Below are 24,764 nucleotides of genomic sequence, written 5' to 3'. Positions count from 1 at the left end.
CATATGATTGGTACATTTGCAATTGTTGATTCCTTTATTATTATAAATAATATTGTTGATAAATTCATAATTTTACAATCAGATATTAATATAAAAAAAGATAGTAGAGGTAAATTCATATGTCTCTTTCATTTTTATATAAGATGCGCATTTTGTTATTCCTTTCACTATATTTTTCTTTGTCTATTAATGAATGAAGAATGAACAGACTTCCTTGCGAACGTTCACTGTTGAATTCAAATAACTGTCGTACATGTGTGAGTGTTTGCTAAACACATTGACTGCACTTTTTAAATATATTAAATTGAATTTATATGTGTAATTATATAAATTTCTAAAAACAGTTTATAAAAACAATATAATAAAGTTTTTATTGAAGAGATCATTATAATGTCGAATTCTAGAAAAACCAAAACAAGACGTGATAGTGATTCAGTAGATATTAATCCTAAAAGAATGAAATCAGAAGGTGAAGATAATTCAGAAAAAAAGGAAAATAGTATAGTTACAAGTGATACTTCACTTGAAAACATTTCTGAACAATTATTGTCAGTGGAACATAATTTGGCTACTGAGTTAAGAAAAATTACATTCCGTTTGCCAGTAGAGTATGTTTATAGTCCACTTGAATATGCATTTAATATACACACTATGTATGTACAAAAGTATTGTAATACTGTTAAGAAAATATTGTTTCTTGGAATGAATCCTGGTCCTTGGGGTATGTCCCAAACTGGTGTTCCATTTGGAGAGATAAGTATGGTTCGCGACTGGTTAAAAATTTGTGGACATGTTGGAAAACCAGCCAAAGAACAGCCAAATAGAAAAGTAACCGGATTTCAATGTACTCGTAGCGAAATCAGCGGGAAAAGATTATGGGGTCTTTTTCAAGAATTATGTAAAAGTCCAGAGAAATTCTTTGAACATGCATATATACATAATTATTGCCCTATTGCATTGATGAATAAAAAAGGCTGTAATATTACACCAGCAGAAATAAAGGCAATATATCTATGTTTTATTATAGTCATATTTATATATTAAATGTCTTATTTTTTTAGGGACCAGAGATACAAATCTTACATTCTGCTTGTGACAAGGCATTAGCAGATGTAATTAAGATTTTAAAAGTTGAAATTATAATTGGCATTGGTGGATATGCAGAGAAACGAGCACAATTAGTAGTTCAGTCTTCAAAATTACCTGTGAAGGTAATTACTACTTATTAGAATTTTGTTTATAATAGATATAGAAGAAATATATGTAATTCTTTTATGTTTTTAGGTTTTATGTTTACCTCATCCAAGTCCACGTGCTGTGAATAATAAAAATTGGAGTGAAAAGGCAACACAAAAGTTAAGTGAGTTTGGATTACTTGAATGTTTTACAGCTTAAAATACCTTGACAAGAAAAATAATTTTTTGCTCTTTATCAGTACAATTTTATGTTACCTAACTGTACTATTTATGTTACATATATTACTTTATAAATTTGTGGTAATTTCTAATATTATTTTTATGTATTATTGCGTGCGTGTATATGTGTGTGTATGTGTGTATTTGGTAATTTTTCTATGAAAATTTGTCAAATTTAAGTTATTAAAACATAAAAGAAATACAATGGACTTTTTAAGTTGGATGAATGTTGCTCTACAAAAGGCAAATGATTCACTAAAATCTGGTGAAGTTCCAGTTGGCTGTTTATTTATATATAACAATGATGTCATTGCTACAGGTAATAATACAGTTAACGAAACTCGTAATGCAACTCGACATGCAGAAATAAATTGTATAGATCAAGTTTTACAGTCCTGTAACATGAAAGATTTAAGCTATAAAAATGTTTTTTATGATACTGATGTTATTGTTACTGTAGAACCATGTATAATGTGTACATCTGCATTATGTCAACTACAGGTACGTAACATCATATATGGTTGTGGAAACGATCGTTTTGGTGGATGTGTAAGTGTTTTTGAAGTACCAAAACTTTATAATTCAAGAACAAAGATAATAGGAGGTATCAAAGGTACTGAAGCAATGACATTGTTAAAAGAATTTTATAAAGGAACAAATCCAAATGTACCTGAATCAAAATTTAAAAAAGACCGTAAAAAAAAGGACACATAAATATTACAAATTTAATAAATTCATTTTTTGTTTAATTATAATTCATTACTAAAAAACATTTTAGTTTCTACTTTGATTTATAATATGATACATAAACAAATCAATTTTATATAAAATATTATGTATTAATAATTGTACATTGCCAGTAGAGCAAATTGTTTTATATACATGTAGTGGCCTTGTTTATTTTGTACTTATTTATGAAGAAATAAATTCCAAAAAAATGTAGTTATGAACACCATGAATGATCTAATTCACACTTGCCTTGATACCATCTGACAAGTAATTGATTTTTTATTGTGTAATCTTTTAATATCATATTTTTTGTCTGCAAATGATGATTAATATTTATTTAATCCACATTAAATAAAATAAATATCTATTCTTAAAAACAACTTACTATGGGAGGTGGAAAGATTCTTTGAAAATCCATTTTATTCTGATTTTCCAAATAACTTTGAGATAAAATCAATTTAGTTTCAGGTGTGAAACATGGGCTACATAACTGACATTCTACACGAAAACAGTCATTACATTCTATGCAAAGTTCTGGCAAAACCATTATATTCTTCTCAGATACTTCCATTTCTTCCTCCATTCTGTTCCTGTAAATGTAAACATTAGTCAATGTTATATTATTTTAAAAGATTGTTAACTTAATTGTAATATAAAATTTATAAGACCTTATTTTCAAAGAATCTTTCCTGATTCTTTGCCCTATACCAACTAACGAAAATAAGTTAAATATAACTTGTTCGTAAAGCAATTGATTTGGCAGATAATGCGCTGAAGATAAATTTGGAGACATATTTGCCTCCATGGTATAAACATTTAAATTTTCATCAAGTGCAAAATCGACTCTAATTAACTCGAAAAAATTTCTTCCATTTCCGAAACGTTTTATAGCTTCTTTAATATAAATCTCTTTTGACAAAGTAATTTCTCTGATTGCTTCGCGTACACCACTCCAAACTTTTTCAGGATCTTTCGCTTGCATACGTACATATGCGTCGAACGAATCTTTCATTGAAAACTTCAATTTAGTATAATAATGTTTCAAAGATGGAACATTCCAAATCGGCAAGTAATCATCGCCAACTATGTATTTGTCTAAAACTTCAGGGTCAAATGGATAATATTTTACAGGACAAAATCTAAAGAGCACATCACCTTTGTATATATATACTCTAAGGGGATCAACGGATGTGATCACGGTGTATATTCCAATATCAAATTTATATCCATCTATGAGAAATGGTCGCTGTATAAATTCTTGTACAAAAGATCCAGTTTCTGTAACATTTATATCGCTCACATTTTTTATGCTAATACCCCGATGATCATTCGATTTTTGTACAAACATCTTTTCTGGATGCTGATTAGCATACAAAAGAAATTCGCTGCTTTGTTCTGGTATCTTAAATGCTGGTAAAATGTAGCGACCTTCCGCGGTTGATAAATCCACCTTATTCGTAATATATCCGCAACCGGGAATATGATTAACACGTTGATGAGCTTTTAACTTCTTTAAGCTAGAACTTAAACTTCTAAATGGGTAGTCATGTGCCCACAATAAATCCCAATTAAATGCATCATTGGTTTGTTTAAATCCCAAACGTTCCAATACAAGAAATACATGTTTTAAATATTCAGTATCGTTACTTTTCGTGTATACTCGATATAATGGATTCTTTTCTTTTATTTCTGCCGTACTTAATTGCGTATTTCTTAAGTTTTCATGGTAGAATAAAAAGGACAAGAAACAATATAAAATTATTGGACCTGTTATAGAATATAAAAATATATTTAAAAGTGTTTTCACTTTTAAGTTCATCATTTGGGTATATATTGTACATTCATTAACATTCTGTAAAAGTAAATGAAGTTTTTGAACTGGTTATTTCAATTTATCAAAGTAATTTAAATAATCATGCAACTATTAAAAAAATGAACAAACCTGTTTACTAGACATGATTAAACATATAATTTTAATACTATTTGTTAATAATAGTCCGCAGGATGGTATGGCTCACAATATATTCGTGTCCCCACTACTGAGTTCTAGCTTGATGTAAGTACCGTTGTAGTTTTCCCCGCTATACCACCTGCTTTTTAATGAGAACATACTTTCTTAGTACCGGTTTCTATACATAGAACCTGTGTTAGATTTTATTCTTCAAATACCTTACATTTTGTAAATAATTTAAAAAGAAATAAAATGCGAAGAAATTCACTTCCCAATAGTAAATGTTCTTTATTTTACAATTAAGGTATATTGTCTCGATAACCGGCCGCGAAACCGAATTTGGTCACTTAGCAAACGAGTACCTTTCTATATGCATAAGAAATTCTGGTTCAGTATGAATAGGGTAGAGAGAAAGTTCTGGCAACGGTTAGTTAAAAGGCAAGAAAATAGTTAGTTAGTAAGGTATTACTGTACAACGAAATCGTACACTTACCTTTTATAATATACATATACTAAATGTACATATTTTTATATAAAAATTAGACTGCGGGTTTTTATGTATTTATAGAAAACTTAAAAATGTAACAAAGTACAGGATACTTACAATGTGGAATAGTTTCTGCTAAGTTCCATTGTTATAAATGACAGTTCATAAAAGTATAAATTTGCATTAATATCCGCAATTTAATAATAATAATAGTATATATGTATATTATAACAATAAAGATATGTAATAAGTACAAGTTCTTTTTGATTGGGGTTAGGTTGTATAGTATATATGTATATTATAACAATAAAGATATGTAATAAGTACAAGTTCTTTTTGATGTTATGTGATGTTTATATTGAGGAACATTCAAACATTGGCGGGAATCGTTCTAGAGTACGCTAGTGTGTGTAATGTTGCGTTGCAGAGGTTTCTGACCATTTCCTGCTATTTCGATTTTTGTTGCAAACGAATTGTGTGGTAAGTCAAACATGGGATTCCAAAACATTTGGTACTCACATCCACGCAAATATGGACAAGGATCTAGATCTTGGTAAGTATTAGTATTTTGTGTTATATTTTTAAATTGTAGACAAATCAATTTATATCATAAAGTTACATACATGCAATAGACCGTGTGTCCACGTTTATGTTTTCTCAGTAAAAGAAGATATTTTTATAGCTTTTAGTGTAGGTTATTTAAGATAATTTGAAAATATGAACTACTTTATTATCACTATAATTAAAAAAAAATTCATATCTTGCTTGAAAATATCATTTCTACATTTTTCGACCATAACCTCAATGTAGTATGTATTATGCATAGTATTTATACTTATTATTAGACTGCCGTAGTCTATTTATAATAGCGTTCTTTTAATGTGTAATTAATCATATTATGCTATTTTACAGTCGTGCTTGTGCTAACAGGCATGGTTTGATAAGAAAATATGGATTAAACATTTGTAGGCAGTGCTTCAGGGAATATGCTGCCGATATTGGCTTCAAAAAGGTATAAATTTTGAATTCTTCTATGTCTACAGATATATTTCTAATATATATAGCAATTAAATATTGTATCTAAATCAATCTCTTTTTATTTACAGCTGGATTAACGTATGGGAATAATGAAATGAATGTATGAGATACAATAAAATTAATTTTTTCTACTAAATATATTTGTATCATTAATTTTAATATATTATAACTAAATTAAGATTAAAACATTAGGTTTTCTAGTAAAATATTGTATAAGACTATAATAGATATGTGACATGTTACCTAAAATTAGCTAATATCTTTTAAAATATAACTTTTGATACATTGATGCTTTTTTTTATTTTTCCAAATCTAGCGATCTTTAAATATATCCGTTCACGTTATGATATATGCAGCTATTGACTGGTAGTTATTAGTTTAGGATTATGGTTTACGTAGACTGTTACTAACAGTAACAGATAAAAATATTTGATCTCAGCTATTAAATCTGATGAATTTAATTAAAATGTACGTGTCCAATCCAGCTCAGATAAATCTTCGAATAGCAGGTTTTTATTTCATAATTTATCAGAATTATGAATATGAAATATGATTTAATTCCTCTAGATTTTGATCATATTAGGAATATATGGACCGACGTGGTATGTGAAACCATTTCCGAGGAGCGGGAAATAAGCTCACATGGTGCTTGGAATCGTATTCATCATTGATCACTGACTCAATGATGTATGTCAGAAGGAGAAAATATACTAGTTACATTGATTCACTTTTACCCGATGAAAATAAAATTGCGCTTGCGTGAATACAACCAATCACTAATGCGATTCCAAGTATCACATTCCCCACTAGCTGGTAACTGCACCATCTCCTGTTGCTGAGTTATTGCTCGGCTTCTATATTCCTATGCCCATAGATCACATAGTATTGTTTACTTTTGACGATAGTGTAATCTGATCTATCTGATTTTTTGACTCGATTCAGTAGGTAGGATACAAATTAATAATATAAACTGAATAGCTCTTATAACTTAGCAGGATTGTCTATTGATATAAATTTTAAGTAAAATAAATAGTATTTGTATACTTACGTTAGTAAATGCATGAAAGCTATGTACTATTTAAATCCGCAAACTCATGTTAGTTTAATTGGACAAACAGCATCGTACATTTGGGAATCGATTGAAGCAGTAAGTTATAAAAAAAGATTAACAATAATAAGAATAGAGAATAATGATAATAAGTATTTATAGTGCTTTACTACAATTAAAATGTTTGAACACTATTAAATTAATGACAGAACTAAAACATTAAGTTATAAATATTTACAATACAATATAAAAGTACTAAAACATTTATTTTATCTATTGTAAATTATAATAGATTAAATTTTTAACCTATTGAATGCCTATTTTATATTGATATAATAATTGGTAGTTGTCAAAATTGGAACTTCATAATTGAGAGCAATAAATTATTGAAATGAAAAAGAAGTTAATAGTTATCTAACATTTCTAGCATTTTCTTGTTATAAAAATTTTTGGATAATATTACATATTATCATGTAATATTATTACTGTAATGCATTATCATTTTTAGGATATTTTTGTTAAGTACAGTAGATCTTTAATTTTGTATAATTACAGGTTACATTAAACATTGTTATTCTTTGCTCTAATAATATATAAATCTTTGTGTATAAACTTAGCTTTATAATGTGTTGATTTCTGCCAACACAAATTTTTAGATTTATGTAAGATATAAATCTTTTATCAAAGAGAAATTGTTATCAGGTACCAAAGCAATTAGGTTTAAAACCAAGAATAGAAGTAAAAATGCCACCACCAGTGCCCTTATGGAAGTTGGCTGCAGCTACAGGACCATTTGTTAAACTTGCTGCATTTAGTGGTGCTGCAGCCACAATTCTTGGTGCTTATGGTTCTCATAGTAAGATTCAAAAAATTGTTGCAGTTTTTTAATTTAATACAATTGCAATATTCTGCATGTATTAAAGAAAATTTATATTTTAATTAACTCTACGAAGAACATTTTATTAACAAGCTTTTTAAGCATGTTAAAGAATAAATTTTACATTTTTTAGTATGGTTTTTATAAACAAAATAATTTTTTATGATTCATTATGATTTCAGAGGAATATCCAGAACATGAGAAAGTAGATCGAAAGCAAGTATTTGAAACTGCAAGTCGTTATCATTTTATTCATACATTAGCAATGTTAGGATTACCTCTTTGCAGATCACCTTATGTGGTATGTTCAATTTTTGTGAAATATTAATATCAATTATTTGTATTATTATATTTATTATTATATCGTTTAGACTGCAACATTCCTATTTTTTGGAATAGCACTGTTCTGTGGGACTTGCTATTATTCTGCATTCACTGGTGACAAACGATACAATAGATTAACACCAGTAGGTGGTATATGTTTCATACTAGGATGGTTAAGCATGTGTATTTAAAATATTAAAAAACATAGGAATGTAATAATATATGTGAAGAAGAGAAGGAAGCTAACACGCATAAAAGAAGTTTCTAATTACTGCATATAAAAATAATTACTAATAATTGGATTTACTTTGAAATAAACTACTTTTTCATAAGATGAAACCATTTTTTATATTATGCATGTTACTTACGAAATATTGTTAATTAGAAGAAATATTTCGTCGGCAAGCAACATTTGTATTTTCATTTATTGAAAATTGCTAAAGAAATATAATATGATCTAAATAAAATTAAAATGTGTTTATGCTAATGAATTGATATAAATGTACTTTTCATAATATTACTGATTCATAATATTACTGATGTATGTTTAGATAATACCCTAAACTATTATACATTATAATTGTATTCCTAACCTGTATCCTGGATACTTTATGAACGATTTTTGTTTTATATTATGTATACATTACCAGTTATAATCCATCGTTATTTGTATTAGAAATGTAATGCAAAAATATAACGTTTTACGTTTTATCATAAAATACATAAAAATTATAAAGTATAAATATCAGGTTGTAAATAATTTTTATAATATAACGTTAAAAAAATATTGTAAAACTGAAATGGAACTTTAAAGTAATCCTGCTACTTTTAACACTTAGCCAACCGAATAGGGAGATCTCTCCTCTGTGAAGTACATCGCTACGTGACCGAACGGGGAGATCACCCTTTTTGACTCGTGCAACGTGTATTCTTTTTTTTTCCTAATTAATTGCGCCACTTTTTCTATTTTTATAAAGTACAGTATATAATAAAATACACCAATTTAGTGGTGTTAAAATTAATTAAAAAGTTACACTATCAGTTATGACTAAATAAAGTTATAATCGAACGATACCACATTGTAAAAAAATATTAAAATGCATTATGAATTTTTAATTTCACATTCAAGGCGTGTTATTTATCTTTAGTCATCTTTAACCGTTTGAGTCCCAAGCAGCCCGATCGCGTTGTTTAGATTTTGTGTCGAAAAGTTCCAGTACATTTGAACGCTACGGATGACTGATGGTATTTTGTATTTCATTGTTATCTTCTCAATAATTTTTATTGAACGAAACTTGAAATATTTATAAACTAATAGTACGCATATATAATAATATAGACATATTTCAAGAAGATAACAAATATGACGAGCGTTATTGCGCCGTTTGTTTCTCTTCGCAATCGATTAAAACAAGCATTATAGCGCTGTTCGGGATTATTCGACCCTGTTTTGTTCAAAGACCCCTGAAACTCAAACGCTTAATGTGTTTAATTTTACCTATATTTCTTTATACCTTTAATATATACTTTTAATTTGATGTTTTGTATAAACAATATATGAGATCGTTAAACAAAATCATTATCGCAAAATATAATTGACCACTTAAATAATTTTTTTAGTTTTCTTTGTTTTTTAAATAATGAATATTAGTCTTCGCCTCGATACTTCAAAAAATGCGCGGCGGACAGCGTATAGGTTGGCTTGTCCATTGCGGTGCGAAACATAGTTCGCTGTGGCGCGCGCGGTTGGCTAAGTGTTCAAAATCAAAACGATGGTTATATATAATATCAATTAATGTAATCGCTAATTCACCGATTAAGTTCCATGTATATAAAAATAAAAATCAAAAAGTGATGTATGTATATATTGATCATCTCAAACAATGGTACAAAATATAAATGTAAAACAAATAATTCCGTCTTATTCCTTTTCTACTTTTGATCAATTCATATTTTTATCATTTTTGTATAGAATCACATTTCTACAGAGACATAAGAAAGTAATGTACCTTGTATAATCCATTTGATACACCAGCTTCGCTGATTTTTATATCCATTCTATTTCGTATTATACAGTTGTCGTACATGTTTCATAAATAGATACTTCGCCTGTAAATAAGTGGATATAAGAATTTTCTTCGATTCATATATCATTATGATGACTTGATCTGACGATGTTGGCTGCATTCTTACACAGCTAAGTAAAGTATTAATTGGACTATCTTACCTAGAATAAAAATATCAAATAAGTTTAATTAGTGATACATCGAATGAACTTAAATATAGGAGTGTTGCACGTCAATTCGCGCAGTGCTCGCATACTGAAAACTAAGCAGCGAACACAAAGAGATCGATTACGAAATTAAAACGATAATCGTAAACACGCAATTATATTCGGAGTTATTATATTTCTATGATGATGAAACATGAGTTACATCATTAGCGCAGTTTTATTCTTTCATTGATCTTGATTTGTGATTTATGGCGATGCTAAATGCACCACTGATATAAAATTTACTTATATCTAATAGATGTCCCCTCAGACTAAATTATATTTAATTAGCATGGTGTCTCATAGCAATATCATTTTTTTGTCACTATTATATAATATAAAGTATTTATATAGACTTGCGCATATTAAACTATATTTACAACTTTTATTAATTATTGTAACACATCAAAGATAAGTTTCCTAGAACAAGGCTGCTCCCACGCTACCTGGTTCATAATACCACAAGAGAAAACTCATATGGTAGAGCTAATATTTTTGCACTTTTTTTTGATGAGAAAATATATCACAATCTATGTTTATAAGTAAAAAGATAAACATCAAATTAGAATTTATTTAAATGAATTTTCACCAAAATCAAGAAAAAGATATCTTCGAAAAAAGCTTATATAAAGTGCAAATGTACGATTACTGAGTTTCGAACAAAACGTAGCCTTTTTTTTAGATATTTTAAATGGTGTCTGAAGAATTTTGTTCAACCTGGACAATGTGATAGCAAAAGAGCAAATGGCGCGCCGGTTTTCCATCCGTTTCTAGGAAAGGTGGAACGAATGTTGTCCTTCTTGTGCAGCTATTCGCAACTTTTCCCGCATTATTTCTAATGTTGTGTAATCAGGCAGTTTTAAGTAATTAACACAAGTCATTACGGATGGTAAGAAATCGTCTGTGTTCATAGACGGATCGAACGTTTTACGCACTATCGTTAGCGGTGGTGTTAAACTCTTGAAACCTGTAACATAACATTTTATTTTTTACATTTTTCTTTTAAATTTATTTGAATATAGTAAATATCATTACATAAAGTAATAAGAACTTACCTCCAACTGGTAACCGAGGTGAACCTGTGACGAATTGAACGAACTGTCTTTGTTCTTCACTGTTGTATTTTGACATAACTTCAAATAGAAAACGAATAGCACGAGAATCTGGTGTATAACCATGATCTGTCCTGCAACACTCTGAAAGCGTTTTTACATCCCATTGTCCACCTGATTGCGCATGTCCACAGAACACAGCTTCAAGTTCTTCAGGGAAGAATAGTTTCAGCTGTGATGGTGGGAATACAGATTCAAATCCTTCCCTAAATGCTTCCATTTGTCTGAAGACACCTTCGTATAAGAACCAATGTACCACCAACTAAACAATCAATTTTAAAGTATGAAATTAATAATAGAAAAAAATATCAAATAAGTTCATACATTAACGTTCAAATCATTATAATAGAAGTACCTTGATATATTGATCCAAGTTATAAATGGTAACGGGCACTTCACCTCCACCTTTCCTCAATTCGATGTTCTCATAACCCGGTAATTCAAAAACAAGGCTAAGATCAGAAATTGAACAGCCATCTAAATTTAACGAGTCTATTAGTTTTGCTTTCTCATGTGGCCTTAATGTTTGATCCTTCTCAATTGTTTCCTTTTGTCTAACAACTTCTTGTAATCTGCTAAGAGTTCGATGTACATCAGGACACACATGTGCTAAATCAGCTAACGTTAGCATATGTTCTTCTCCCAATAACCATCGATAGAAGGTTAAACTGAATGGCAAATCCAACTAAAAAATTATACAAATAAAGATGTAACTCGATGATAACATCGCAAGTCCTAACTTAATCAACGAAATAAAAATTTGTACCATTCTTGAATCATATATCGCTTTCGCCATAAATTTTCCAAGGAACTTGAATTTTGTTTTAAGTTTTGCAAGATGGGACACTTTAGTATTCCACGCAATCGGCATTGGGAAAAGTCCTTGCGAAACATTAATATAACCTGATTCTGTAGGATTTGAACTACCAAGCCAAAGATCAAGGTCAGCACGCTGTAATTCCTGGGAGACTAGAGCATAGAATTCCAATGTTGGACCAAGACCGGTACCAACCTGCAAAACAATAATTATAAAGTACTGTGAAAATAACATGAAAAATAAACTATATAAAAAGTATACAAAATAAACCTCATTGACATATTGCACTTCAAGTAAGGCTTTGCTAGATGCTAAGTCTTGTATAACTAATTCTGCTTGCTTGAGAATATCAGTTCTAGAAATGGTTCGCTTTCTTCGTTCTAAACGTGGAGTAACACGTTCTTGACTGTCAGATCCCGATAATTCTGGAGCGGAATCTAAAAGACGCTGCAAAGCTCTGTCTCGATCAAACGATGTTGCGTAAAGTAACAACTGTCTTGTCTCAAACGGAAACAAGAATGGACTGTAAACGATTGAAAATATAATAATTGAGCAAAACTGATATTAGTAAACTATTATGAATTTCGCAGTACTTACCACACTGTAGCAATTTGTTGTAACCACAAAGGTAAGTTTCCAGTCATGATCACTAAAGGATCTTGTAGCTGCCGACTTGCTTTTGCGGCTATTTTATTATTGATAAAGTCTTGTGGAGAAAGTAAATTTAAACCCTTTAGATAAGGAAATAAAACACTCCAATGACGATTTAAAGCGTGTAGAAGACGTAATAGACATAAACCATCCAATGAAGCATCAGTAATAGTAACTGAAGATGGTAAAGTAGGTAACAAATAAGAATCAAGTGGACATCGTTGTGCAGGGACTACTCCTTCAAGCCATAAATTATCCTCTTTTCGTTTTGAACTGATCTTTGTACTTTTTCCTTTGCCTTTGCGGCTACTACCCTGTGAACTTGATCCTGGTTTTGGCGACGTTGTAGTTTCTTCCTCGGGTACAGGTCTAAACGAATAAAAATTATTTGGATCATTTACTTTCCTTATTTGCTATAAAAAGAAGGGGTAAAAATTAAAAATTACCTATAATAAATTGTATGAGTTTGTACCCATACAGCATCGTGGCCAAGTGGTGGTTCACCATCAGCTTCTGCTTCAGAATGATCCATACCAGTACAACCAAATTGCCTAACAGCTTGATAAACAGTCATATTAAAAGGCAGTACTTCATCTCCAATTAAAAACTGGAGTTTATGTTTCGCTGACCCTTGACTTATAACTACTGCTGCCTATAAAATTAATAATATAAATTCAAAATATTGTTACTTATTAATTCAAAAATGGGTATAAATGTATATACATATACAAATATTACCAATGTATCATCTATATCATCTTCACTGTTATCGTCATCACTAAGCATAGATTCAGCCTCTCGTATTCTACCATATCCACGAACCATTAAATAACGTTCAATTGCTTGTACTAATGCAAGAGGATCTATCTTAACAGTACCTCCTTTCCACTGTTTTAAGTTGTTACAATCTGGATGTCGTTGAAGATTACACTACAAAATCACAATTATTCAAATTAAATTATTACTGTTATTCAAGTTAAAATACTATTGTTATTTGAAAATTAAATACTCTACCTTGAGTTGATGTGTATTGAAAAACTTAAGAGCACTAGTGCCTCCACGACCAGCCCCAGATCCTGCTGGTAAATCGTGTACTTTTACAGGAAATTGTTCCAACTGTGCAACACAACTATTCAATTTTGTTACTAGAGCACCAAATGCTCCAGGATTGAAGTCGGTAATGTTATTATCTTGACACATCTAAAAATTAAAGATTTATAATAAGAATGTGCCTCAAAGGAAGTCTCCAATATAAACTATTAAAATGTAAAATAATTCATTTTACTTACTGTTGATTCTGCAAATAATTTCCAGAACATACGAAGGCGATCATAACGATTACCAGGTGCATCCGTAGTTGTGAGGTAGTTTAGCAGAGCTTTGATGAGACCGCTATAATTCATTTCAAATGGAGATATATCACTTTCCAGTACTATATCTCGTAATTCAGTAAGTGCTGATAACATTTCATCAAGTTCCTATAAATGCATTTTCAATTAATGAATGTTAAATATTGCATACTTATATCTAAAGATATTTACATTTGATTGTAGCCGTTGTATGGCAGCAGTAAGTCTTGAGAGGACTGTCATTGCAGGATGTGTACATGGAGCGTCATCCTGGTATCGAGCCAAAAATTGAGCAGCTTGATCACGTACCCATGCTTTAGCCTTGTCTCGGTTACCTCCTGTTAAACTTGAATTACTAGGCGGCTTTGACAAACTTGTCGATGAACTTGTATCCCTTTTATCGCTAGCAGAACTTGAAGACGATGATTTTCGACCCCATCTAGCAGGATTAAGATTTCCTAAGAAACGATTATTTTTGGGAGCGAAACCAGTAAAAAGCGACTCGGGTTGCTGAGTTTGTTGTGGCGTAGTACCGCCAAGTCTAGAAAATCGACCCTTCTTATTGTGTCGTTTCCTTTTCAGGACATCTCCAATTCTCCTAATAAAATATTTAATGTAAATAATATACTACATCCACAGTATAAGATATTTTTTCAAGATATCTTAGTGTTGCATACACGTACAAATGAGCACTTTGTGGTGTAGTTACATCATCTACAGTAGAGTTTAATTCATTTCTAGTATGCGTTTCCATCGATGCAGAGATATTTGATTTCAACTGACATGTTGCAATCGTACCGAATAATATATTACCATTCGTTGATGGAGAAGCAATTGGAGATGTAGCATTACTAGAAGAAAACATCGTGGTGGAACAAAGCGACGTATTAGACGGACCTGGCTGTGGGCTTGGTAATGATGTACCTAAGAAAGGTAAAAATGAAAAATATAAATGTTAAATCATATATTTTGTAACGTAATAAGTACCGTAATATATATACAGGGTGATTGGTAACTGGTGGTACAAGCGAAAAGGGGGTGATTCTACGCGAAAAAATAAGTCAAAAATATAGAATAAAAATTTTTCGTTTGAGGCTTTGTTTTCGAGAAAATCGACTTTGAATTTTCGCTCGATACGCGTGCGGTACGTTTATAACGGATCTCACTGTAGATCGTTGTCTCAATGGAAAAATTAAAAAAGAAAAAAAAAAAAGAAAAATAAAAAAAAATTTTTATTCTATATCTTCTTTTTTCGCGTAGAATCACCCCCTTTCCGCTTGTACCACCAGTTACCAACCATCCTGTATATTATAATATAATATAATATATAATAAATATAATACATACATATATACATATATATATATATATATATATATATATATATATATATATATATATATAGGCAGATTACCAGTACTAGAAGGACACTTGGGTGGTGAAACACCAAGAGGTACTTCAGGATCAGCTAGTTGACGTATTTGATGTAAAACGCCCTCACGATGAAAATGAACCCCAAATACTTGTGGTAGTCTTTTCATTAATATACTTGCCATCTGCAGAGCTCCAATAACAATTCGTAAATCTTGAGACGCTAGCATACCCGCTATGTGTGATGATACCACTTGATTTTTTAAAACGTCCTGTATTAATAATAATAAAGGAGATTCTAAACAATGATGAACAATTTAAAAAATATAATAGTATTCTCATTTAGCTCATATACACTTACCTTAAGTAAATCTGTCGAGGCATAATAGACCATACGTAACAGAGCTCGGAGACATTTACATTTTACAGCAGGACCAGCAGAACTACTGTAGACTTCATATAACACAGAGAATAACGTTCGAATAAACGATACTAACCATTCATTTGTTTCAATTACTGGAGGTACAACATCCATGCTACAAGAATTTATAATACGAATTATAATACCTAAAACTTGTGAAAAATTCATTTTGAATATTAACACTCTGGAGACCGGTTGCTCTGACAAGCACATAGCCTGAATTCCCAGGTGTATTTGGAGCGATCGGAAAAGATTCAAAACGACCAATATCTAATATATTGATAATGGTTTCGTATTATTCAATCATGTAATATAAGAACAGTTTCATAACGTTTCGTTTATAGGATCCATTGCATTTTTTTTACTGTTTTATTTAACAATAGTTAACATTTTTATAGGATACCGCATGAAGTATGAAAGACGCGAATTCGTGTCTCCGGTCCCCAGAGTGTTAACATTTAACCAACCGCACGCGCCACAGCGAGCTATAAGTTTCTCACTGCAATGGACAAGCCATCCTATACCCGTATTTTTTCAAGTATCGAGGACTAATGTTCACTACTTAGAAAACAAAGAAATCTAAAAATTATTTAAGTGGTCAATTATATTTTGCGGTAATGATTTTGTTTAACAAGTTCACATATTGTTTATATAAAACATCAAATTAAAAGTATATATTAAAAATATAAAAAAATATAGATAAAATTAAAAACATTAAAGATGACTAAAGATAAGTAACAAATTCAATTAAAAATAAAAATAAAATGCAATTAAAAATTCATAATGCATTTTAATATTTTTTTTACAGTGTGGTATCATTTGATTATAACTTTATTTAGTCATAACTGATAATGTAACTTTTTAATTAATTTTAACACCACTAAATTGGTGTATTTTATTATACACTCTACTTTATAAAAAAAAAAAGAAAAAACGCATTGCTAAAGTCAAAAAGAGAGATCTCCCCGTTCGGTTGGCTAAGTGTTAACATATCTTAATTCATAAAGATATTAATATATTTTTACTTAGATGAACATGTAGGACTTTTGCCTTCTGTAGGATGCGCATTCACTCTGCGAAAAATGCTCCTTGCTAACCCAATATCTTCGTTAATTTGTTTCATCACAGTCAAATCTATCGTATAAGTTCGTCCTAAAGAGGACAAACAAATCTCATCCTCGCCATTCTGAAATGCCATCTGAAGAAGACATTGTCATTTTACTCTACATATTTGATTTTTTATGTTTAATCAAGTATGATTACAATACCTCAATGATTCTAGAATCAATAGTGCTAAATGGATGACAGCAATGTCTTTCATCGCGCCATTCCCAATGAACATTTTCTTGTTGATTACTGGTCCTTTCAAGTAAACTATTTACACTAAATATGCCATCTGTTGGTAAAGAAGGCATGAGTTCTTCAATCAAGCAAGTGATTTCAAACCACTCTTGCGGAGATCGCGGCACTAATTCTACATCTTCCGTTTTCACTTCTAATGATCCAGTTAAAAGATAACTTAATGTGAAAGCTATATTCTGTTGCAGAAGCAGCTGTGCCAAATCAGGACAGCGATTTGATATCACAGAGAGCATTCGCAACACTGTTATGAAATTACCAATGCTGTTAACAGGTGGGGTAATCATAAGCTAAAATATAGGAAAATGCATATATCTTTAGTAATAAAGTTCATAAAACATTACATTATTAAGAAAAATAATAATAGAAAATAAGTATTTCTCTTACCAACTGTTGTAAGTTTTGAAGAAGTTCTGCATTGATAATTTTATGTAAAGTCACTGGATCGTGTTGAAAACTATCAACTAATCGACTAAATGCTTGACAAACACACTCAACACTTTTCTTATCTTGGTTTGTCAATCTACTTGTTAATAAAGGTAAACTATCAGCTACTAAGTGAAAATCATCAGGATGAAGATTTTGACAACAGTTTGCTGTAATCGTTAATGCAGCTCGTTGTGCTGTGATATTAAAAAAATCGACAAATTTTAAACAAGCTGATACTCCTCCCTAAAAATAGACGTGTTAATAAGAAACAACATTCGTTTTAAATTGATCGTCAATGAATTAATACTACGCATACCGCATGTAAAATAGTTTTGCTATGTCTTCGAGAAAGCATAGCTAGCGCTGTTAAACACTGTTCTGCTACGTCCATACATTCGATAGATTCTAGTTTTTGTAAGAACACTGGAACAGCGTCAACCACAACTGTTGACGATCGGGGTAAAGCTTCCATCATGTAAGTAAGAGCACGACATGCGTGTGTCATTATTACAAAATTATGTTCTATTCCGAGTAAATTTATTAATGCTGCAACCACTTGTTTCACAGGAAAGCCAGCTAATGTATCTTCATTTCCCATAACAAGAATTTCACCCATTCCAATAACAGCTTGTAGCTGTTCTCCTTCATCATCAACAGCTTGCAAACCAGTCAGTAACTGTTGTGCTTTAGCAGCTAGAATTATAAAATTATTTTCTAAACATAATACTTATTTAAAAAATTGCTTTTAATAAAAATGAAAATATAAAATGAAAAAATGAAATAAGAAAGAGTAGAATTTGCAAAGAAAAGAACATTACCAGAACTTGCACCCATACTTCTATTTAACAAATGCTGCATTCGTGGTGCTAATGCACCAAACACATGAGGAGGTAAACCTCTAGCTTCAAGTAATGCTTGCAACCTCCCAACTTCCCCATCATCACTTTCACTGTCTCCAGTAGTCCCTGACATTCCGGATGGTCCTCCACTTGCTTAATAAAAAAATGATATTGTAACACTAACTTCTTGAAAAAAGAGTTATGACTTGTAACATTTGTTGTGGACCATCTTGTATATAAGGAACTTACCAGTGGCAGACGTAGCAGTGGATGCCAATTCGTCTTCTCCAGTTGTGGATACTAATTGACTACTAGAAACTGCAGATGAAACAGTTGTTGGGGTGGTACTATTAGTCAAAGAGTCAGTACCTGGCATTACACTTCCTCCTGAACCTCCTTCTATCACTGCTTTTCTTGCACGTGATGAAGAGCGATGTCTGTTCGAATAAAACGTTATAGTTGTGATAAGATACATTAAACATCATGACACTCAAAACATAATAATCATTTTTAAGCAATCAATTACCTGGAGCTTGAACAGGTGCCTGTTGTAGTATCTTTTTTATGATGCTTTCCTGAAGTTTTGTTAATACTTGACAGATCTTTATAGTCACTGGATAATTTTGCGCGAGATCGTAATATATGCTTGTGCGCAGGATGAGGGTGTGCAGGGTTGGCAGTGGCGGTGGCAGACACAGGTGGATTGGCAGTGGCTGTGGCGATGCCACTAGTGCCTGCCCCGTCATGTGCCAACGCCCCCCCACCACTCTCCACAGAATTACTGGCTGCGTTACCCACTCTGATGCTGGACTTCACACTTAAAACTTGACTACTCGCACTGCTACTCGCGCAGGTTGTACCACCGTGGGATTTTGACCCTAAAATATTGAAACATTTTACTATTATTATTATTATGATTTATATATATAAAGACTTCAATACTTGCAATGATTTTTAAATGTTCTAAAACTTGATTATCGTTGAAAATCATTACCACTTTGGATAACAAGAAAGGGAAAAACGTTAACATACATATATAATGTTTTAGTGCACATAAAACAAATTTTTTAGATATTATTGTTTTTTGTGCATAATTATCAAGGAATCAAGCATTTTCACAAGTTAAAAGTTGATAATAAGTACGTTATAACTTATAATACTATATGTACATTGTCTTCTGTGCAATCTACAACCTATTCAAGCATGTATTTTCTTTTTATAGATATTTATGTTAATTACATACATATTCGTATTACACATGTTCATGGGATAATCCTGTGCTAAACCTAAATAGATGTACAACACATGCTTTTATTCATTTTACAGATTTCATAAATGATCTTAAGGATTAAAAAGTATGTATAATATCACATATTAATGATAATATTACATTTATAAATATAGTAACAAAGTAGATTGGGAGGTTACGTATATATGTGATAAAAATGATAAACAATGGATATTAGGATAAATTTCACATAAAATCGAAAGTTAAAGCAAAATACAAGTTAAATGCCTTCTTTATATCTAAAAATTTATGAAGGAACAAACATGTGATTTATACAGACATATGTTTATGCTTTAGTAATTATAAACATTTTTCATTTTATAAAATAGATTATTTCATTAAATTTTCAAGAAATGATAGTATTTAATAATATTTAAATAATTATTTGCAGTATAATTATAGCATTAAAATATGATTATTGTATTAAATACTATTCAATAAGTTTCATATTATTACAGGAAAGAAATATTAGAGATAACACTCATGTATAGTTATATTGTATAGGTATTTTCCATATCTGCATGTAAGGCTTTGTACATCTTTTGTAGAATATACAAAATGTGTTTATATATATATGTATATATTTCTTTTAACAAAGTGCATATACAAAATATGTATTTTTGCTCAACATTAGCACAAGTGAACTATATTTACCTTATTAATTTGACACTATCCATCCCATTAAATTAAATGAAAATATTGCACATGCTATATTGCACATTTGGATACATAAATTTAATATACTTAGTAATTTTCAAAACTGAAAATAATAATTATTTTAGTAAAAGTTTGGACCATTAAGATAATGTTTATAAATCTATAGAAATTGATATATTTTATTAATAATCATTACTAATTGTATGCATACTGTAGACATAATTATATATCTTATTATATGTATATATATTATTTAATACATACATAAATGCTGCATTTTGTAATATGAAAAAAATGTCTTTTTAATTGCAAGAAACTGCATTAAATATAGAAGTAAAATTGTATTTTGTACAATGTATATGTATGAGTATTAAGGCATGGTCTTATTTGTGAATAACTAAATTGTTTTTATGATATTCTATTCAATTGTTATGCTAATATTTTTGATCCATCTTCATACCTCATGAAGTATTTGCACATCAAAATCTCCAAGTAATAAAACAATGTTGAGTGAGTGTTTGAATTTATATGTATATATAAATTTCATACAAACACACACACACACACAAATGTATGTATATAGATATATATATATGGAATTTTACCATCAAATTTTAAATAGCACAAACATGTATAACTTACATCAGAACCATATTTATTTTATATATGTCTGGAGAAATAATGTCATGCATAAATCATATTTGACACAAACAATTTGATCTCATTTATATATGATATACTTGCATATGGGTATGGAAAACCAATTTAGAGAGCAGATTTATAATGATTTATATTCGTTTAAAGAAATCTACTCATGAATTTTTAAGAGAAAATAAGGGTAAGAAAATGTAGTACGAAGTGTGTACTCCTTAGGCTTACCTTCTTGATGATACGTTTGTGTTGATATTGGAAAAAGTGCTTTGACAGCAGACACAAATCCTTCCAGACATTCGCTCATCCTCAGGCCTAATGATACAGTCTGATCTATGACTCTTATTTTGGTAATACTTTCTTTCTTTAATTTTAAGATATTTGTGAATCAACAAATCCTAGTTTTACTACCCTATACTTTAGCCTACTACTCCATTAAATGAAGGTTGCAAAACACATTCTTTTAATATATGAGCAAAGATTTTTTTAGTTGATCATGATAATAAATTTATATGATATTATTGTATCAAATATATGTTGTGAATACGAACATTATTGTTTTCACTCGTGTGTGTTTAAAGGTAATATTATTATTTAATTTGTTTATAAGGATTTCTATTTAAGTCTATTTGAACAGAACATTTATGTAGTTAATTTTAATTGTTTCGGAACATTTTAAAAGGTTAGTTCTTCAAAATTATTATTGATTAATTCCATTAACAAATAATTACAATTGTTTAAAAAATGTATGTTAGAAAAAATAAAAGTATATGTTGTTAATAATAAATAAAAAGATATTAAATTTTTTTTAACAAAACAAAATTTTCAGAAAATATTTCTTAATTTAAGTATTCTGTTAAGCAACTGATAATTATCATATTTCTTATTAATCATTACAAATTATAAAACATTATAAATAAAAAATTTAACATAACAATGAATTGCTAGTACATAAACAATTAAAAAGTAATGTTAATTATACATATTATATAAAACCATAAGTTCATTGTTCTTAAAATAATAAAATCTTATTTACATTAAAGGTGATTAATTTTTTAAAGTAAAAGAGCCCATTTACAGAAAATGCATATTAATTAATTATAATTGGTAAATATGTTAATTAATTAATTATTACTTACTGTTATTATTGTTACGATTTATGTATTTATATACGTTCTTAAAATAAAAATTATTAAAATAAATGCATTTTTAGAGTTGGTTTAATTTGTATTATGTGTTCACTCAAATCACACATCACATCTCATTGCAACCAACACTTTTTAATATAAAACCAATAAATACACTAACCTCTTGTTCTTGATGTGGATGGATGACTAGTAACTGATGTAGTAGTTGATGTTGGTACCAAATTGTTATATGTTAAGTCTTCTTTACTATCGTAACCACTGGACACTGATAAATTGTAACTAGTATGTCCTTGCGATGTGGCTTGTGGATTTTGTGGCGTACGAGACCGAGTCCTTGATGCAACACAGTCAATAGCTGTTAAATTTAACTCTGGCAAACTAGTTCTTGCAACACTACGAGCTCTTGTACTGTTCGCACTAATATTATAGCTAGATTGCTGTACTTTATGTTGTGGCTTCCAATTATTATCTATAGAAAATAATATAGATTATAGTTAGGATTATGACCAATTTTTAATAAACACGACATTTAAAATAATAGTAAAAGAATGAAACAATATGTAAGGATTATGTTCATATTGTTTTAAAAAAATATAATTACCTAGATACGATTCTAAGCCACTGCCATGACCTTTAAATTCACCTCTTGTTCTAATTCCTGTTGATTCACTTGAATGTTTACAAGAAGTATTATTAAAAACTTCAGATGATTGTGGATCACCAATAGTTTGTCTACGTCTTTTTTCTTCTAACGTGACAGGAATAGAACCAGTGCTTTGTCGTTTTCTATAACCACTACTACCACTGCTAGAGCTCTTCCTTCTAACCTTAGAGGTGTCTGCTGAAGCACTGGCCGTCTCTACAGACCCCCCTGATGACAACTGATCTTGTTGATCTGCCATAGATTAATCGACTCATGCCACTATTCTGTCTGCAACAAAAAAGAAAATATTTCTTATAATTTTTTAAATAAATGAGAAACTAATAAAATATCATGTAAAAATTCTATAACATATAATCATTTTAATGAAACCCAAAGTGATTATAAAATAGTGAATATCCTTGGCACCACATTCATTATATAATAACAAGAGTATAATCTAAGTTAAGATTGAAATTAGAATTAAAAATATCAAACAGAATAATAAATCTAAATTAAAAGTAATTCTAATTTTAACATTTGTCATGAAAATAAGGTTTTATAACATAATAAAGATTAAAATTAGAAGATATAGTTGAAATTACAACTATCCTAAATTTTTTTTCATAAACATTTTTACAAATATTTTATTATAGTTAACTTTCATTATTAAAATATAGTTTATTTAAAGAGAAAAATATTAACAAAAAACACATTAAATATGTTCATTACATAAAAGCCTGTACAAATGTTAAAAGAGTAATGTATTATTATTTAAAAATGTAACAAAGAAATATATATATCTACTTACAAATAATGCATTGAAAGTAAAAAATGTGTGTGTGTGTGTGTATGTAATTTCAATAAAATAGATTAAACAGAAATCACTTATTACGATAAATCAATGGACACTTGGATAAGAGGAGCGTGACTAAATAATACAGCAGAGGCGATGCGCAATTAATGTTTTCCTTCACGGTGAAAGAGATAGTAACAAACCCAAGAATCATAACAAACAGTACAACTGGTGTCCGTTTATAATATCATGGTCAATGCAAAATTGTGCCGTTGACATCATAGAACCTCTTCTAAGAATACTAGGATTACATAGTCGCAACAAAGCCACGAATAGATTCCGTACAACCGTAAGATATTCAACGAAAGACGTAAATAATTACAACAAAGACTCGTAAGTGAGCAAGCCACCATTTGCTTGTGAACAAGTAATGGAGGACGAGTTCTTTCTTCGTCTCTTTCTATCTTTCGTTTCTCCACTCTCGTTACCGTGTGACCTCAGGTTTAGGTCTTCGAAAAAGAGAACCCTACTTAGGTATGCAGGTCCTCGACAAAAAGGAAAAGAAGAAGAAGAAAATAAACGAATAGAAGAGAAGAAAAGAATTCTCAATTACAGAATAAAGATTACCTGAATGTCGGATAAACATGCCCAGAGCATCGCGAGGAAAATGTCTTCTCGTCGATGATTTTTATGAGCACAAACGTTTCTTGTTACATACGACACAAAAATGGATTCTCGCGCAAAGCACGTACGTTGGTGAGTGGCTATGTGCAGTAGCACACACCAAAAAACGCACCAAACGCACTGCCGAGGCACACTGAAGCAACTCAGCGGAATGCGACGGCTATCGGGATCGGGTTGGTTAGAATTGGGAAGCTGGAGAACGCTCCGCCCCCATCAGGAAACGTCACACATGAATTCAACGTAGGTGTGTTCGAAAACACGGTGCCCGCATGGAGTGAAATCGCAATTCATAACGGAACAGCAGACGCAAAACCGGCGCGAATAGCCATCTTGCCGCAGTTTTTTCAAACACCAACTTTTACTTTCTCTTCGTTTGTAGTGCCAAATTAATTGCAAACAATTGATTGAATA

The 24,764-nt window shown here is 30.2% G+C and overlaps 6 protein-coding genes across 13 annotated transcripts; 4 read left to right on the top strand and 2 right to left on the bottom strand.

The window, feature by feature from the left end:
• The first annotated feature begins 178 nt into the window (after nucleotides 1-178).
• Nucleotides 179-1,424, top strand: Smug (Single-strand-selective monofunctional uracil-DNA glycosylase). Its single transcript, XM_069125526.1, has 3 exons — nucleotides 179-1,002; nucleotides 1,062-1,211; nucleotides 1,285-1,424. The coding sequence occupies exons 1-3, from the start codon at nucleotides 391-393 to the stop codon at nucleotides 1,393-1,395; spliced, it is 873 nt and encodes a 290-aa protein (XP_068981627.1). The 5' UTR covers nucleotides 179-390; the 3' UTR covers nucleotides 1,396-1,424.
• Nucleotides 1,425-1,617: 193 nt separating this feature from the next.
• Nucleotides 1,618-3,055, top strand: LOC138186044 (tRNA-specific adenosine deaminase 2). The gene has a single exon (XM_069125517.1). The coding sequence runs from the start codon at nucleotides 1,620-1,622 to the stop codon at nucleotides 2,127-2,129; it is 510 nt and encodes a 169-aa protein (XP_068981618.1). The 5' UTR covers nucleotides 1,618-1,619; the 3' UTR covers nucleotides 2,130-3,055.
• TTLL15 (tubulin tyrosine ligase-like 15) lies at nucleotides 2,348-6,424 on the bottom strand. Of its 6 annotated transcripts, none has more exons than XM_069125503.1 (5): nucleotides 6,032-6,424; nucleotides 4,087-4,461; nucleotides 2,813-3,996; nucleotides 2,530-2,734; nucleotides 2,348-2,457 (listed from the first exon to the last, which is right to left on the bottom strand). In XM_069125503.1, the coding sequence occupies exons 2-5, from the start codon at nucleotides 4,099-4,101 to the stop codon at nucleotides 2,359-2,361; spliced, it is 1,503 nt and encodes a 500-aa protein (XP_068981604.1). In that variant the 5' UTR covers nucleotides 4,102-4,461; nucleotides 6,032-6,424; the 3' UTR covers nucleotides 2,348-2,358. The 6 variants fall into 6 exon arrangements, with proteins under 6 accessions (XP_068981604.1, XP_068981607.1, XP_068981608.1 ...); XM_069125506.1 differs by having other exon boundaries at nucleotides 4,087-4,237; XM_069125507.1 differs by having other exon boundaries at nucleotides 4,087-4,234.
• On the top strand, nucleotides 4,975-5,600 carry RpS29 (ribosomal protein S29). Its single transcript, XM_069125525.1, has 2 exons — nucleotides 4,975-5,135; nucleotides 5,495-5,600. Exons 1-2 carry the CDS (start codon nucleotides 5,074-5,076, stop codon nucleotides 5,598-5,600), a joined length of 168 nt encoding a protein of 55 aa, XP_068981626.1. The 5' UTR covers nucleotides 4,975-5,073.
• Nucleotides 6,425-6,437: 13 nt separating the features above from the next.
• LOC138186045 (transmembrane protein 256 homolog) lies at nucleotides 6,438-8,360 on the top strand. Of its 3 annotated transcripts, XM_069125519.1 has the most exons (5): nucleotides 6,440-6,565; nucleotides 6,722-6,767; nucleotides 7,371-7,524; nucleotides 7,728-7,846; nucleotides 7,917-8,360. In XM_069125519.1, exons 3-5 carry the CDS (start codon nucleotides 7,413-7,415, stop codon nucleotides 8,058-8,060), a joined length of 375 nt encoding a protein of 124 aa, XP_068981620.1. In that variant the 5' UTR covers nucleotides 6,440-6,565; nucleotides 6,722-6,767; nucleotides 7,371-7,412; the 3' UTR covers nucleotides 8,061-8,360. The 3 variants fall into 3 exon arrangements, with proteins under 3 accessions (XP_068981622.1, XP_068981620.1, XP_068981619.1); XM_069125521.1 differs by lacking the exon at nucleotides 6,722-6,767 and having other exon boundaries at nucleotides 6,438-6,565; XM_069125518.1 differs by having other exon boundaries at nucleotides 6,508-6,767.
• A 1,549-nt stretch (nucleotides 8,361-9,909) lies between these two features.
• ctrip (E3 ubiquitin-protein ligase ctrip) lies at nucleotides 9,910-24,712 on the bottom strand. The gene is made up of 26 exons (XM_069125483.1): nucleotides 24,297-24,712; nucleotides 22,835-23,164; nucleotides 22,394-22,702; nucleotides 21,314-21,400; nucleotides 19,016-19,367; nucleotides 18,739-18,926; nucleotides 18,469-18,642; nucleotides 17,967-18,343; nucleotides 17,609-17,893; nucleotides 17,131-17,511; nucleotides 16,888-17,060; nucleotides 15,803-15,977; nucleotides 15,485-15,713; nucleotides 14,754-14,994; nucleotides 14,263-14,668; nucleotides 14,011-14,199; nucleotides 13,736-13,921; nucleotides 13,460-13,651; nucleotides 13,168-13,373; nucleotides 12,668-13,090; nucleotides 12,341-12,593; nucleotides 12,020-12,265; nucleotides 11,609-11,938; nucleotides 11,197-11,515; nucleotides 10,859-11,108; nucleotides 9,910-10,096 (listed from the first exon to the last, which is right to left on the bottom strand). The coding sequence occupies exons 2-25, from the start codon at nucleotides 23,133-23,135 to the stop codon at nucleotides 10,912-10,914; spliced, it is 6,219 nt and encodes a 2,072-aa protein (XP_068981584.1). The 5' UTR covers nucleotides 23,136-23,164; nucleotides 24,297-24,712; the 3' UTR covers nucleotides 9,910-10,096; nucleotides 10,859-10,911.
• Nucleotides 24,713-24,764: the final 52 nt, after the last annotated feature.

This window comes from Bombus flavifrons, chromosome 13 (assembly GCF_040668555.2).
Source record: "Bombus flavifrons isolate JBK064 chromosome 13, iyBomFlav1_principal, whole genome shotgun sequence".
Classification (NCBI taxonomy): domain Eukaryota; kingdom Metazoa; phylum Arthropoda; class Insecta; order Hymenoptera; family Apidae; genus Bombus; species Bombus flavifrons.
This window is presented reverse-complemented; position numbering and strand designations above follow the sequence as displayed.